The 16,308-nt window shown below is 35.3% G+C and overlaps 1 protein-coding gene across 1 annotated transcript; it reads left to right on the top strand.

The window, feature by feature from the left end:
- Positions 1 to 1,407: 1,407 nt before the first annotated feature.
- On the top strand, positions 1,408 to 9,007 carry LOC107471115 (tRNA threonylcarbamoyladenosine dehydratase 2). Its single transcript, XM_016090557.3, has 13 exons — positions 1,408 to 1,838; positions 3,060 to 3,291; positions 3,401 to 3,425; positions 3,479 to 3,527; positions 4,134 to 4,227; positions 4,871 to 5,018; positions 5,443 to 5,655; positions 6,029 to 6,163; positions 6,614 to 6,748; positions 6,950 to 7,165; positions 7,588 to 7,712; positions 8,121 to 8,178; positions 8,652 to 9,007. The coding sequence occupies exons 2-13, from the start codon at positions 3,197 to 3,199 to the stop codon at positions 8,766 to 8,768; spliced, it is 1,410 nt and encodes a 469-aa protein (XP_015946043.1). The 5' UTR covers positions 1,408 to 1,838; positions 3,060 to 3,196; the 3' UTR covers positions 8,769 to 9,007.
- Positions 9,008 to 16,308: the final 7,301 nt, after the last annotated feature.

Below are 16,308 nucleotides of genomic sequence, written 5' to 3'. Positions count from 1 at the left end.
GAGAACAAAACTGCATTAGTTTGGACTAACTAATTTCTCCATAATTTTCCTGAGCCACATGGTAACTCGATTCTACTACTTAAATTCGTAAATTCATACGAGTTTACGAGTTAATTCGCGAGTTTAACAACAATAATTTTTGCTAATGTCGTATTATGTAATAAGAATATATGTATAAAATAATTTTATATTAATAGTATATCAAAATTAAATTTCTACTGACAAATTCTTTTAATTGTAACAACTATATAACAAATATATTGATAACTTTTGTATGTCTTTTATAAAACTTCTAGCTAAATTCAATAAATTTTATTATTGGAAAACATTTTTTTTTCGTATTTTTGGAAAACGTTGATCAATGGCTTTAAGCCCTTTTTTTTTTGCTAGATATAGCTTTAAGCTTTTTTAAGTGGTATTTGGATGGGAGCGAATTCTTTTGGGTGGAGAAAAAATTGGATGGTATCAATTGTTTAATCTCATTTTTTGTTGTTCTCTCTCATATTTATTTTTGATCTCACTTATAAAATTAATGATAAGATACCATACTTTATTCCTTTAAGTGTTAAAAAAAATTGAGAAAATCTATTTCCATGTTTGGATAGCTCATTTTCAATTTTATTTTTTTGCCAAACAAAGCCGAATAAAATAATATTTCATTTTTGGTATAACAGAGATTTTTTGTTTGAGTTTTATTTATTTTACCTGCCTTTAGAATACTTTTTTTTAATTAGTGATCAGCTCACAAATTTTTTCAAGTAAATGTCAAAAATTTAATTTCTATCTTATTCATACAGTGATTTATTAACTAATAATAAATTCATAACAGAATTTAAATTCACTAGGGACTAATTTTTAATTTGTCCGGTCAAAAAATACTATCGAAAATAAAACAAAAAATTCTTTTGTTTTTGGTACATAACCTTAGGAAAAGTTTGTAAATTGTAAAGATTTAAGACATTTTTAGGGCCTTAAGCATACTGGGCTTACACACCGACCCAAAAATTGAAAAACCATCTTTTATCCTCAAAAATACAACCAATTACGAACTGTCTAATTCGGCCTTCAAAACTAACACAACCAGAAAACCTCCGATTAGCACGACGGCGCACGGTGTTCCCCATCAAAAGTTTTTTTCTAACAAAAAAAATAATTTGATGCTTTTTTATGTTTTTCGCAATGTTTTGAAAGCCGGATCGGACCGACTGGTCGAACCGATTTAACCTGAGACCGGTAAAAAACGGTTCGGTCCAGTGTGTAAAATCGCAGAATCTAAAACTGTTCGAGAACCGCTGAATTGGCCGGTCAGACTGGACCGGAAACCGGCCGGTTTACAAAAACGAGGTCGTTTCCTTTCTTGAAAGGAAGATTGCACGCGTTATCCACTTATCCCCCCTTTTCCAACTGCTTCCTTCAGCAAATGCCCTAGCCTCCACCAAAGAAAGCAAACCCTAGCAGCCTCCACCAATCGATGTCGCCGTCTGTCGAGTGAGAGACTGCTGCCGCCGTCCGTCGCACTCAAGAACTACCGTCTTCGTGGTCTCGGGCCTCTCGCCGGATCCTCCGCTTCGTGTGCTCGCATCTCCCCTCTTTCCTCTGTGCTCGGCTGCTCGCGCCTCCCTCCGCCAGTGAGTGCTCGAGCTGTGCGCGTTGGTTGCTGCTCGTTGTCCGTGGTTGTCTCTGCTCGATTCTGCCTCCCAGTGTCACTCGAGTCTCGTCTCGGTCACTGGCATCTCGTGGTTCGTCTGTCTCGTCGCCGGCGGCAGAAGCAACTCGTGGGGTTGTCTCTTGCTTCGTCGCCTTCTGTGGGGTGGTTGCCGACTCGCCGTCAACCGTTGGTGAGTCCCTGAACCATCGCTTCCCTGTTCTCTCTTTTCCAAATTTTCCTTCTCCCTGTATTTTTGCATGTTGCTGAATTGCTAATCAATAAATTTGCCTTGTTGCTGATCTAAATGTTGCTGTAAATCGGGACTTTACTAAGATTTGTTAAATATGTTGCTGTAACTTGAATTTGTTGCTTCCCAGTAACAGAATCATAACAGAATGCTCAGTCAGTGCTTGGTTGATTGGCTTTGCTCACTGATTGTATTTGATGATAGATTTTAAATTGATAACTTTTAAAATTTAAATTTGCACTGCCCATGTTACTGATTCACTGTTCCTTCAGTGTTTTTTGTTGTTGTTAATCATTGTGATGAGCTTTGTTAAAATTGGGTTGAAAAATGTTAATCTTTCTTCATTTTTCATTGTACTTAACTTCTGTTCTTATTAAAAAATTGCAATTGGTGATCTTTCAATTTATTATATGCTTCATGTTTTTAATTTCACTCTGCTTCTAGGCTTTGAAATCAGTTTATGATAACTGTGATGCAATTATTTAGTTGGATAACTGATGTAATTATCGAGTTCAAGAGATTGAGTTTTTCTGTTCTCATTATTAGTAAGACATGGATAGTTTAGAATTTTCTATTTCTTTCCCTTACTTCTGAAGTTCCATATTTCAAAAGGTTCAGTGTTGGCTTCAACTTTCAAATGGGAATTGGGAGCTGGTGAAGATAATAACATCTTCTGGAACTGAGTCTGATCTAGAATTATGCTAGTACACAGTGATGTTTGTTCCATTTGGCTGGACTCAGTGAGACAACTGGGAAATGTTCTTTTTTGGTCTGATTAACTACAATATTTAAACTTGTTAATCATATCTTGTACAATTCAGACAAAAGCAGGGCCTATTTTGGTTGCCATAAATTCCTTCAAGAAAGTTCTTCTGTATGGTAATGATTGTATTGAAGCCTACAAGCATAAAAGAATTAAAAGGGCCTGTTTTGTTTTACTTTTTGACTCAATTACTTTAAGGCAATATTGTCTATCTTTAACTTGTGCACTGCAATTCAATCCAGTTATTTTTAATGGAAGTATAATGATGTTAATTTTGCATATTTTGACGATTAATTAATTACATTTAGTTGGTGATAGACTGATAGTTTGTGTAGGGTCTTAAATTTGGAAGATATTTTATGATGTTTATTTATAATTTTTATTATTTTATTATGGAACAGTTTTTCCGGTTGAACCACGGTTAGACCGGTTGGACCAGTAAACCAGTGACTAGAGCGGTTTGATGATCGGTCCGGTTTCAGAACCTTGGTTTTTCGTGTTTCATAATCGTGTCTGCGTTTGAGAAAGAAAGAGAAAAATGGAGAAAGGTAAATACTTAGCATTGGTTGGAACCGGTGCTCTGTTTGGCTCTGTATCTACCATCTTCTTTCTTAGGCTCCTTCAAAACCATAAGTGAGTTCTTTCTTTCTTTCTTTCTTCTTCTTCAATGATAAATGTTTGTACCTTTATTGACTCAATTATCTCTTGCATATAACCTGTTTGTCTTAATAACCCAACCAAGTGAAGTGGTTGATTCACTCTTAAAGGTTTGCTTAGATTGGCTTCTGGGTTTAGTTTGATCAACTAATACTGTTGAGAGTCACTAATTTTTTATTTATGTATTTTTTTTAATGCTACTGAGTTAAATGGTAAGTGACTTTGAACTAAACATGTGAAATGAATGCATGTAATGTTGTTTACAAAAGCTATAAAAGAAGAAGTTATTTAGTTACAATCATATGCTCCCTGATATCAACAAGTAAAGCAAGTTGAAGTCATACATAGTCACCACTTTTCAATGCTGAAGAGCAAGCTGGGATGTAGAGTTATGGGGTGAATTGGAATACTGGAATATGTGATATATTGAACCCTTCTAATGTGTTCTCTTACCTGTATAGTGTGATGTTTATGCTGCCACTACATGGTTACCAAACGAGGAAAGAACAATAACCTGCATGCATAACATCATTGCATAAGATCACTTCTTAAATATAGTGTGCTATATTCGGCTATTGCTATTAAGAGTTAGTTCTTGAGGTGATTGGAGGGTTGAATGGACAGGGTTTTAACTAGTTATACAAGACGCATTCACATTCTACCCTTACCTTTTGCACTGCGATCAAAATAGATGTATTAACCGTAAATATGTTATCACTGATAAACAACTTTTGATACCTGACAAGTTTCTGCCTAAATCCTAGTTTAATTATCATAATCTTAACATGCTATCCATCTGGACTTTGTGCCTCATGCAGGTCTTGAGACTTGCACTATTGCTGGAAAGAAGAATGATAAGGCAGTTCATGAAGATCTTCTGAAGGATGAGATTGTTTCTGAACATCTAACTAGGTATTTCATGTTATTGCCAATTGCTTTGTTTCTTTCTTTGCTGAATAATTAATTGGTAAGACATGCATGATGCACTTTTTTTTTAAGACTATTTAGTTTGAGACACATTAGCACTTGTCCATCAATATACTTGGTCTTCATCCTTTCTTACAGCTAATTATGATAGGGTGAATGTCTTGGGCGCTTGGCTGTTAATTCTAGAATGAATGGGGCATGAAATATCCTCACTGTATATTAATGAATGTCTACAATTTAAATGGCGCATCACTAGATTGTATAGTCAATGAAATGTTATCACCTTAATACAATTTAGAAGAATGAACTTTTAGCTTAGGGATCATTGGTTAATGCATATATTTGTGGCATGTTTAGGGAATGAGAAGACAAGGCAAAAATAAACTTTTAACTTTAGGGATCATTGGTTAATGCATATATAATTGTTTAATGTATTTGGTTGTTGGAGCTTTTGCAAAGTTTTATTGCGAGAAGTACCACCAGCACATTACCCACTATGTCTAAAACCATTTTGTATGATTTATTTTTCATATAAACCTTTTATTAATTGAATGTATAAGGGCAATTCATTTTCTTCAATTTCAACTAATCAGTTTTTATCTGGGGTGGAATTTCGTTCTGTTATTAGGAACATTCAGTTTTTTGGCTTTGAGTCTCAGCAGAAAGTGAGTGCATCATATGTTGTGGTCATTGGTCTTGGTGGGGTTGGCAGTCATGCTGCATCTATGCTCTTGAGATCAGGGGTCGGCAAGCTTCTTCTTGTGGACTTTGATCAGGTATTTTCTGTGATTGATTCTCCGCTTGCCCATGTTTGATTGTTAAGTCTGAGTTGTGTTCTCTACTTCTCTGTGATTCCTTCTTTCTTGGTCTGATTGGTACTGCAGTATTGTACTATCATGTGTTAACCTACCTATTCTTGTCCAAAATTCCCCCAAATTCCCATTGGTTACCACAATTTAAAAATGGAACTCCTAAATATGAATCATTGAAGATTTTGACATCTGTAACTAGCAGCAAGATTCCAAATGTGTTACATTGTGAATGCTATTATCGTTGCAATATTAATAAGCAGGGTTTGGTTTAAAACAAAGTAATAAGAAGATAAAGTAGTCATGCAATCAATGTTAAAAGTTTGCCTGGTTTTAGAACTTCATAGATTTTTCATACAATATTTATACTTATTTATTTATTAATGAGAAGGTTTCTCTTTCTTCATTAAATCGACACGCTCTTGCAACAAGAGCAGATGTTGGCATCCCAAAAGCGCAGTGCCTTAAGGAGCATTTCTCATCTATCTTTCCTGAGTGCCAAGTAGATGCAAAAGTACTGCTATATGATTCATCTACCGAAGAAGAAATTTTGTCAGGCCAACCTGACTTTGTCTTGGATTGTATTGATAACATTGATACTAAGGTACCCCTAAAGATTACTCCCTGTTAAATTTTATTGATGTAGGTTCATACTGCCTCTTATTATTTCTTTCCCATATATATACATACCGCACACACCCTAGATACGAGGTCTGTTTTGCTATACTGCTCGAGGTTCTTAGTCATCAGTTTCCTGTTACTTATGTTGCAACTCTTTTAGATTCTAAGCTCCAAAAGTTAATAAAATTTGAGATGTATTTATTAATTTCATTTGCTCAGTCATCTATATCTGTATTTTTGTTGATACAAAAAATTATGTATTTTGCCTAAGCTGTTATCATTGGAAATCTTTCCTTTTAAGATATCTTGGTTTTGAATTTTACCTTTCAGTTGCCTAATTTGTCCATGTGTAATAGGTGGCACTTCTTGCTGCTTGTGTACGGAGGGGCTTGAAGGTGTTATCTGCCACTGGGGCTGGTGCTAGAGCTGATCCAACTAGAATACGCATTGCTGATTTAAGAGAGTCAACTAATGATCCATTGTCTCGAGCTGTAATGTTCCCATTTATGTTTCTTTTCAATGTTTTTCCTAGAAATTCAGAATATAAACTTATATATGTTAATTTTTGTTACAATTGAACATTACTTTTCACTCTGTCTAGTAGATTACACCCTAAAGTTCCAATTATCATCAAAGTAAACTAATTATTGCCCTTCTATTCCATATGCTAGTACTACTTACAATTATGAAAAATATATGTACATTGCTTATGAAAAGGTGCACTTGTGTGCTTAAAGATTGACAAATATGATTTTTATGTCCATCAATTCCAGCTAGATGTCAATTGTCCAAAACAGATTTCATTTGTCTGTTAGTCTTGATTTTCTTTGTTTGTAATTCCTTTTTCTTTTTCTTTTGGGGTTAAAAAAAAGGTATACTGTAATTAATTATTATTATTATTAGCACAAGTTATACAACTCACTCATGGGAATTTTATATAGGTGAGACACCGTTTGAGGAAAGATCATGGCATTGAAGGTGGCATCCCTGTTGTATTTTCTTTAGAAAAACCCAAAGCTAAGTTGCTTCCATTTAAGGGTCCAAATGGTGAAGAGGAAAATCCTTCAGACTATCAGGTGAGGTTTTTTATTTAATCAGTTTTAGTCATTAGTAGATTCTGCCACTGTCCAACTTGTGATTCTTTAATAGCATGGTTAATAAACATTCTTTTATGGTTATCAACTAATTTAGATCAACATCAGCTACTTCTCATTGATTGTCACAATATTTAGTGGTATTGGCCATATCCATTCTAATTTGTTTGTTCCTCTTGTTAGATAGTACCAGGCTTCAGGGTCCGTATCATACCAGTGTTAGGCACAATCCCTGCGATATTTGGACAAGTTATGGCATCGTATGTTGTGACAGAATTAGCAGGATTTCAAGTTCAAACAGAACCGATAGTCAATTTTGATACCGATCATTACCATACTCTCCATCAACGCCTTATTGAGCATGAGGAGTTAGTATATGGAACATCACAGCAAGTGCAGGTAAAACTCTACCCCTTTAACCTTTTGTTTGATTTCAACTTCCTTATCCATAAACTGTGATATCTTGACTTTTCAAGAGCCTGAGACTCTGTAATGCTCAGAAACTTGTTTCTTTCATTTTCTGCATTTCCTATGCTGTTTTCTTCTTTTTCAATGCTTGATTTCACACTGATGTTAGTCTTGGGAGAATAATACGGTTCTTTTGGGCTTTGGCCCTGCTTTATTCACCAATAAACACACACAATTCTTCCTTTATCTTGTCTATTTTCTGTGGTTTCCCGCATCATAATTTAAAGGACCATACAAAGGCATGCCTGTAAGAAAAATTTTATTATGAATTTTTCTGCGATATTTTGAAGTATATATGAAATATTGAAAGAGCATATTTTCTTCTACTTATTGTGTTTATTTCTCTTCTACAGGTAGATGTTGAAGAAGTGATGTATATTGTAAAAGAATTATGGCATGGAAGAAGTGCTAGAGACCAGCTTGTGAAAGAAGTTGGGCGAGGAATGTGGCGATTAGTTAATGAATTAATGCTTGTAAGGTATAGAGTAGCTTTTTTTGTCTCCATTATCATTTACTTGGTTCTCATTATCAAGCTATTTATTGGTTACATTCTACCATTTAAATTTAACATTTGATTGTTCCAATGTATATTGGTGCGCCCCTCCTCAAGTTCTTCAAAATTTATTTATTTGTTAATAATAATTTGAAACTGGCTTTTATTGCCCTGTGCTTAGTTTAGTAGTAGAAGTTTCACAAAACTAGAGAGGTTCACAAAACTGGCACTTAGGACTAAAGAGAGTTTTACTGAAATGTGTTTTCATCTCATGTTGCTTTTTTTCTTTCTCTAATGAATTAAATGACATTGATTAGAATATGTCAACATAATCTTTCTTTCTTTCATTGAAAGATTTCTCACTTGATTCTTCTATGCATTTCTTTTGTTTAGGTGGGATTGCGAAAAGCCGGCTTCTATATCAAATTTAATTCTTTTGAAATTCAAAGAGGTAATCTAGCTTCTCCATTATATTAGACAAAAGCTTTTTGTCTCGAGAATTCTATTTATTTTATGTATATCGATAACTAATGACACGAGACTAACAAAAGGCATAAAAAGAAACATCCATAACCAGATAATTCTTTAATTATTATTATTTTTTTAAATGTTTTTTTTTTCAATCAGCATATTTTCTACTTTTGTTTTTGCCTGTAAAATCATTGATGATAGTTACTTGTGAAATCAGAAGTTTTCTTAACTCTCCTTTTAATCAAGACAACTCAATACCTTAACAACTAATAAAAATCAGCAGCATGTAACTTTGATATGGTAATTGAATGAGAATAATTCCCTTACTCTCAGATTCATTGGTATTGGAATGAATATAATTCGTTTGTCCTTGTTATGCTCCACTACTGTAAAATTTTAATTTATTTTAGTCAAGTTTCCATTGTAAGATAATATAATTCTCTGTTAATTCAGGTTGATGAGCATGAATCTAGAACATTGGATGATATAAAGGAAAAGGAACCTGAATTCTACAACAGTGTAGATGCAGTGTTAAAACGAGCTGAAATTGACTTTGGCTATGCACATTAATACTTGTTAGTTTAATTTAATCAAGAGAGGGAACTTGTTACATGTTGCTCTAACAATAGAAGTATGTAACAAGATCAACAATGTAATATTAAAAATCTTGTAATTGTTATTTCTCTTTACTTTATCAACCTTATTATGGCTTCTTTTTCTTTTCTATTTAGTTGTAATGCACATTTAGGACAAAAAATATATTTGATATTTATTTAATGCATTGAAACCTTTTTTAGTTATTTAATCAACATTAAGTTTTTTGTTTTAGTTTAACCTCTAGTTTGAGTGGAAATCCCACGAAATTGTCTTACTTATATCATTTAAACAATTAAAAGTAATTGTCTTAAATTTGTATTTGGATTGGCTTTTATAGAAAAAAAAACTTTCTATAGAATTTTAAGTGTTTGGTGTAGTTTTTTTAATATATTTTAATTTCATGCAATGAAGAAAATTTTATTTTTGTTTTAAGTTAGCAGTATGTAGTTTTAAAAATAAATTAAAAAAATTAATAAATTGATTATTAAAAAAAAATACTTCTATATCATTTATTGAAAGTTTGAACACAATTTTGTCTATAAATTAAAAAATTCTTTTAAAAGAAGTTAAGAAAAAAATCTTTTTTTTTTCAACCGTTAAAAAATCTGTATAGTTGACTCAGTTTTATTATTGTGACTATCACCACTACTTGATCTTGTCATTACCACATTGGACAAAAACCTATTTTTTGTTCGCAATATTTAGAATTAGTCTTAAAATGATCTTTTAACATGTTTTTCATCATATTTACATTTTAAATCTTTTGTGTAGTTTCATCTTTGTTCTATTTATGTATTTCAGTCAAAATTTTAAAAAAAAATCAATATTATCCCTTCCTTTTATCCTTAATATTTTATTCGTTTTGTGTAAGTTTCTAACATTTTTTTCTTTATTTACTCATTCTATGATTTAGACATTAGTATATGATCTAAGAAAGAGTATAAATGTATAATAGAATACCTTACCTTTCTTGAATATATATAATATGAAGCGAAAAAACCTAAGGTTTACCATCACAAAATTAAATAAATAAAAAGACAATTTCTCTTTCAAGGAGGAAATCTAAAAAAGAAAGTTGCCAATGAGAATAGAAATCCACTGGGTTGGAATCCCGGTTGACCTTGGTCCACTATTTAATAATGGGTCTGCTTTTTATTTTTTATATTGTTTTTAAATTTTTTTCGGTCTAGTCTTTAGATATTTTTATTTTGATATATAATAATGGAGGTAGCTACTCTAAAAATATGTTCATTTTTGCGATTAAATTAATTCATATGTAACTGTAACATGATAAAATTTTCCGTCTGATAACCCTACAAATTGGTATTAATAATAGGTTTAATTATATTACTCTATTGGTTCTTATAATTTGGCCGAATTTTTAATTAGATCTCTATAGTTTTTTTTCTTTCAATTGAGTCTCTATATTATTTTTTTTGTTTTAATTGGGTCCCTATTCGCAGTGGACGTTAAATAAAACGTTTACCTGTATTAAATTTACCAAAATATCCATGTCTATAACCCTACATATTCGTTGTCCTCATCCTAAAACTCCAGAATCCTATTCTGTTCATCGTTCTCCTCTTCTCCCTTTCTTTTTATTTGTTGCTAAAATTTTCTCATGTTGCATGAATTCCACCCAACGATCTTCGAGAATTTCGAATTCAAGAAGTCTCAACAAGAGAAGACATTTGTGTTATTGTGGGGAGGCAGTTGTTGTTTTGTCTTCTTCTAAAGTGGCCAGCCATGGAAGAAGGTATGTAGCTTGTGGATAAGTACCAAGTTGCAGTTTTTTTTAAGTGGATTGATAATGAAGATGATATGAAAGGTGAGTGGTTAAAGCAGAAGGAGAGGATGATTCGTTGCTTCTGTGGAGACTCTCTGATTCTGAGAAGTTCTAATACACCCAAAAATCCAAATAGAAGGTTCATGTCTTGCCCAAGTAGGAGATGCAAATTTTTTGAGTAGGTTGATGAAGAAAAGAAGGTTGGCGATGTTTGCTTGTTGTCTTCACAGTATCACTCTGGTCGAGTAGAAGGTGAAATTAGGGGTGAAAATGCACAAGAAAGGAGGGTTGATAGACTTAGTGTTGACACGGAGAGGTTAAAGGTGGAGATTGGAGAAGTTGATGACTATGTAGGAAGAATCTGTGTAAAATTGAATTCGGTCCAGGAACAACTTCGAAAGTTGGAAGAAAACATGAAGAAGCAGACCAAGATGCAGATGATATTTTTTCTTTGTTGTGTAATCCTAATAGTTGCAGTGCTATGTGGTAAAGTTTATTGATGAAGTTGTCATTATTGGATTTAAACAAAGCAATTATAAAAAAATGTATGTTATGTTATTTAGATTGAATGGATGAAGCTTGTTTTTTGTTCTCTGCTATAAATATAATGTTGTGATATTGAATGAAAATGTACACAACTAAAATATATACTATCACAGATGCATCATTAGAATAATATAATTCACAAAAGTAGTCCTTAACATATTCCACACATTAGATAAGTTTAATGGATCCAACTTGCACTAGTCACAAGATGCATCATTAGAATAATATAAAATGCATCACTAGTTACAACTAAAATATACTACTATCACAGATGCATCATTAGAATAATATAATTCACAAAAGTGGTCCTTAACATGTTCCACATATTAGATAGGTTTAGTGGATCCAACTTGCACTAGTCACAAGATAAATGCTCCACCTAAAATGTACCATCAAAAGTGGTCCACCACAAAGCAAAATAAACTAAAAAAGTGATGTTTCCAATACCAAAATACTTCCACAGTAGACTATAATACACAAAAAAAGCCTTACATAAATTCACAGTAGGAGGAGCTACATAACCCTAAAAGCTTCAATCATCTGTGAGGTCTATGTGTTCAGCAGATTTGGTTGCTCCCTTTCTTATCCCCATCTTCAATCTTTCACTTCTTCTCATCCCAAAAGTCTTAGTCTTAGGCAAAGGCTGTGTAAATGGTGCTATTTGTGGAGTTGGCTGAATGAGTGGTTCAATGAAAGAGTGAAGAATAGAAAAAACTGTAACTAGTATCTTTGCAACAACGACGACAGTAGCTCCTTCGGTAAAGTAACCCTAAACCTCGATCACACAATGTCGGATGTAAATGTGTTATCGAACAATCATAAATGGAGATGGGGTGAAGAGCAAGGGTTTCTTTTGCCTTAATGAAAAGGGAGGAAGAGCAAGGGTTATTTTTTCATTACTGAAGATCAAGGGTTATTTCCTTATTAGGTAGGGACAATTTCGACAATATAAAATAAGTATACACTGAGGATTACAAAAAACGTTTGTAATTAGGTATATCCAATTTGGGAACGGAATATTTTGTTACTCCAAACATTTTTTGTCATTGTAAGGACTCAATTAAAACAAAAAAAATGGTATAGGGATTCAATTGAAAGAAAAAAAACTATAGAAACCTAATAAAAAATTTAGCCAAATTATAAGGACCAATAGAGTAATTAAACCTTAATAATATCTACATCTCGTTTACTAGCATTTTTCAATTCCTAAAATTCTTTTTACTCTTAATTAACATATGAATTTTACTTTTTCTCGATGATTGATTGGTTGATGATGCTATGTGTCACACCATGCAAATGCTTAAATGGATGATTTCAATTTTTAAGGTTATCCAATACTGCAAGGTCGTTGTTTAAATAAAAATAGAAACATTTGAAAGTAGTTTCATGAATTTTGCATAAAAATCAAATGACTACATAACTTTCATGGAACTGTGACAAACTATTCTTTCTTTATCCATCGATTGATGATAATAGTCTAATCGATACTCATAAAGGGGATTTTTTTTAAATAAATAAAATAAATATTTTAATTATAAATATACGTCAATTTGAGAGTATTTACGAATTTTCATTAAGTGACTTATTTCGTTTATAGTGTAAATGAAATAAGTTTGTTCATATATCATTTATACTGTAAACAAAATAAGGCACAAACACGTGGCAACGTATCACGTTTACAAACATGATATGACACGAGCCTTATCTCATTTATAGTGTAAACGAGATATAGTCAAACTTATCTTATTTACACTGTAAACGAGATAAGTCCAGAGAGCGATTATAAATAGAAGTCGTTCATAGTGCCCCTGACCCCACATTTCTCCCACATTTTTTTCATTTCTCTCTTTCTTGCATCGTTTTCTTGATATTTATTAGTTTCTCGGACGTTATGGCACGCAGGGACGCACAGACGGATGCACGGGACCCTGACATCAACTGCCTCAATGATAGTTGGCACATTGCGGAAGCTATCGATTTTGAGGTTAGTGTTATCTTTATTGCTTAAATTAATAAGTGTATGCGATTTTATTTCGAGAACTTTTATAGAGTTAGTGTTTTAACACATGAGTAGACCGGATGATATTGAGGTAACATAGTTTAGGTTAGTTGGCAAGTTAGTAACATGAGTTAGGTGTATAATTTATTCATAGTGAAAGTTAGATAAGTAATTACTTTGATTTGATTAGTTAATTAAATGTTTTTGTTAGTTCCCTTACTCTAGGAAAGCTGGGGTCGGTGACACGGTGCAGCTTAGGGACTTGTGTTTGATAAGTCCCTGATCACTGCATTCGTGGAGCGTTGGCGTCCGGAGACCCACACTTTTCACCTGCCATGGGTGAGCAGAACGTTGCGTACCACCTTGGGTTAGCACACACGAGGAGCATCGGTGGGTGCCTGCGTGACTTCCAGACTTGGTACCAACAACCGACATGGGAGTACGTGGAGGAGCTCTTGGGTGCCAGACACCCACATGGTCCGCAGCAGGGTGCCTAGAGGAAGCAGTTGATTAGCATCAAGATGACATGGCTTCAGGACAGAGTCCGCCACATGCCTCCAAGTACCATGGATCTAGCCAGCCTCTGACAGTACACTAGGTCTTACATCATGCTGTTGATCGATGGTTACCTAATGACAGACAAGTCCAATAATTAGGTGCATATCAGATGGTTGCCACTGTTGGCTGACTTCGGGAGGTGCAACGGTCTGTCGTGTGGGTCTGCTGTGCTTGCATGGACGTACTACTCCTTGTGCCATGCAGTACATCGTGATACCACAGACATAGCCAGATGCACACCGCTACTAGTCTCATGGATATACCACAGGATTCTACAGTGGTATGCATTGGAAAGGCAGATTCTGACATTTCCCCTAGCAGTGAGGTAATTGTTGTCGTTTAATGCTCTTGTTAATTTCTATTTATTCAATTCAAGTTTTACCTGCACGGATCGCACAATTTGATTACTGCATATGTTAACAGGTTAATCAGGATGACGCAGCAGACTAGGGACCACCATGCATAGAGAGTCCTCCATTGGCGTACGGCGCTAGATCGGCTGCATTTGGATGAGGTATACCCTTATCTTTTACTTACTTGAATATGAAACGTTTGAATACGATTATTGTATAAACCGGTTCTGATGAGCCTATGACACTTGGTTATGCAATTTTAATAGACGTCGTATGCCGACCCCAGACTGCATGACATTACTCTGGACTGGGTGAGGTCCGGCTAGGAGTGGGGAACTTGGTTGTCTGTTGTCCCACTGTTATGCTTCAATATTGTGGAGTTTCACCAAACCATCGGGTGAAATGGCAGCTCAGAGGTGAGCAGCCAGTTCCTGGCGATCTGATTAATGTCGACAAGTTTCTTACCACTACTGGATGGGGAGAGGACGTGTGATGGCCTACTCACTTTCAGGACTGGTATGATGGTTTTAGAGCCCAGTTTGAGGAGGGCCACATGATTCTCCATTTAGCCTACCATCTACGACAAGCCGACGCAGGAGTACTAGGCCTGGTACCAGTAGGCCTGCCGGGTCAGACATTTGTTCGGGGAGGATGTGCTTGATGACCCCAGACTTTTGACCTTCCCTAACAACATGCTGCACACACCTAGTGTCCTAGTCAGCCCAGGAATGTCTTCCACCTTCCATGAGATGTACCTAATCGCCATAGGCGTGCCAAGGAGGTGCGAGCAGACACTTAAAGACCTGCCTGGAGGGAGAGGGGTGGGAGGGACCCGGGAAGAGCTACAATGCCTCGATGAGAGTGCGTCAGACCCCGCAGGAAGAGGTTGGACGTTTAGTCCAAGGGGGAGGCAGAGTATGCTCGGCAAGAGGATGTCGGCGACATACCTGAGGATGTCGGCGACATACCTGAGGATGCGGACGACTCCCCTAATTGTGAATACCGATTACCCGCTTTCATTTAAGCCTGCACTTCCCTACCCTTCCAGACGAACAACTGCTGCAATCTTTTGTACGTGCATGTAACGGTAGCTAAAATTGGTAGATATCTTGTACCCTTCAAAATTGCTTTGATGCACTTGGATAGGTTAGTTGTCATGTTCCCAAATCGACATCCACTATTACAATGTTGTAACCATATTTTCTTATTAAATCTACTGGCTCAGTCAGACATCTCACGTGATAACATCCTCAGAGCTTCCATGTACCACTCGTACCCAGCACTGCTAGGACTGTATGTAGCATTAATGAGATACCGATTGCCCTCAGCTAACTTGAACTGAGACATGAAGTTCGCAACCATGTGCCTGACACAATATGTAAGGAACGTCCTAGGAGGCTTCCAGAGTCTGTCATCAGCTCTAAGTGTAGCCTTGATTTCTTGGGATCTATAAGACATAATCAGTAGCCTTTCTTACAGTGTCACATGGCGTCTCAGATTGGTAAGAAAGAAGGATCATGACTCCGTACTCTTAGACTGAATAATAGTGAAAGCCACATGGAGTATATTACTATTACCATTTTGTGCAACTGCAATTAGCAACACTCTACCATATTTGCCATACAAGTGCGTGCTATCTACAGAGATAAACGACTTACAATGCTTGAAAGCTTCAATTCAGGGAGGGTATGACTAGAACACCTTGTTGAACTAACCGCAGTCGCGCACCATCAAGTGACCATCATAATACGGCACCGCACTGATGTCACATACTGTGCCAGGGAGACAAGTCTGCAACGCTTGGAGCAGTCGTGGCACCTTATTGTACGACTTCTCTCAATCACCATATATCTGCAGAATTGCCTTTTGTTTTGCCATCCAAACCTTTCTGTACGATGGCTTGAAGTGATAGCTCTATCTCACTGTACTCTATAGAACAGAAATGGCCACTGATGGACTGGACTGTATGAATGGCAGGATGATTCTGGATATGAGGTCGTTGTTGGTGATCCTATGACATGGTGGGGGCCAGACATGTGTGTAGTCTACCAAATTTACGCACCTCCCTAACCATTTTAAATAGAGTCGAATTAAAATATAACCAAAATAAGAATGACGAAGAAAACAACGAATTAAAATACAATAACACTCACCAATATGCCAGATTCTGTCGGAGTATGACACAAAGACTCCAAGGACAACCTTCCGTAAATTTCCGGCAATGTACGTGGTACTTTAACCAATCCGACTCGATTACTCGATACTTGGCAC

Source organism: Arachis duranensis, chromosome 10 (assembly GCF_000817695.3).
Source record: "Arachis duranensis cultivar V14167 chromosome 10, aradu.V14167.gnm2.J7QH, whole genome shotgun sequence".
NCBI classification, from domain to species: Eukaryota; Viridiplantae; Streptophyta; class Magnoliopsida; order Fabales; family Fabaceae; genus Arachis; species Arachis duranensis.
Note: the sequence above shows the minus strand (reverse complement) of the source record. Positions and strands in the feature narration are given on the sequence as shown.

Excerpts from the sequence above, each read along its gene's own strand:
- LOC107471115 (XM_016090557.3), top strand. The coding sequence starts at position 3,197 with ATGGAGAAAGGTAAATACTTAGCATTGGTTGGAACCGGTGCTCTGTTT. Across the intron at positions 3,292-3,400 it reads AGGCTCCTTCAAAACCATAA|TGAAGTGGTTGATTCACTCT; the intron begins GTGAGTTCTTTC and ends AACCCAACCAAG. Across the intron at positions 5,656-6,028 it reads TTGATAACATTGATACTAAG|GTGGCACTTCTTGCTGCTTG; the intron begins GTACCCCTAAAG and ends CATGTGTAATAG.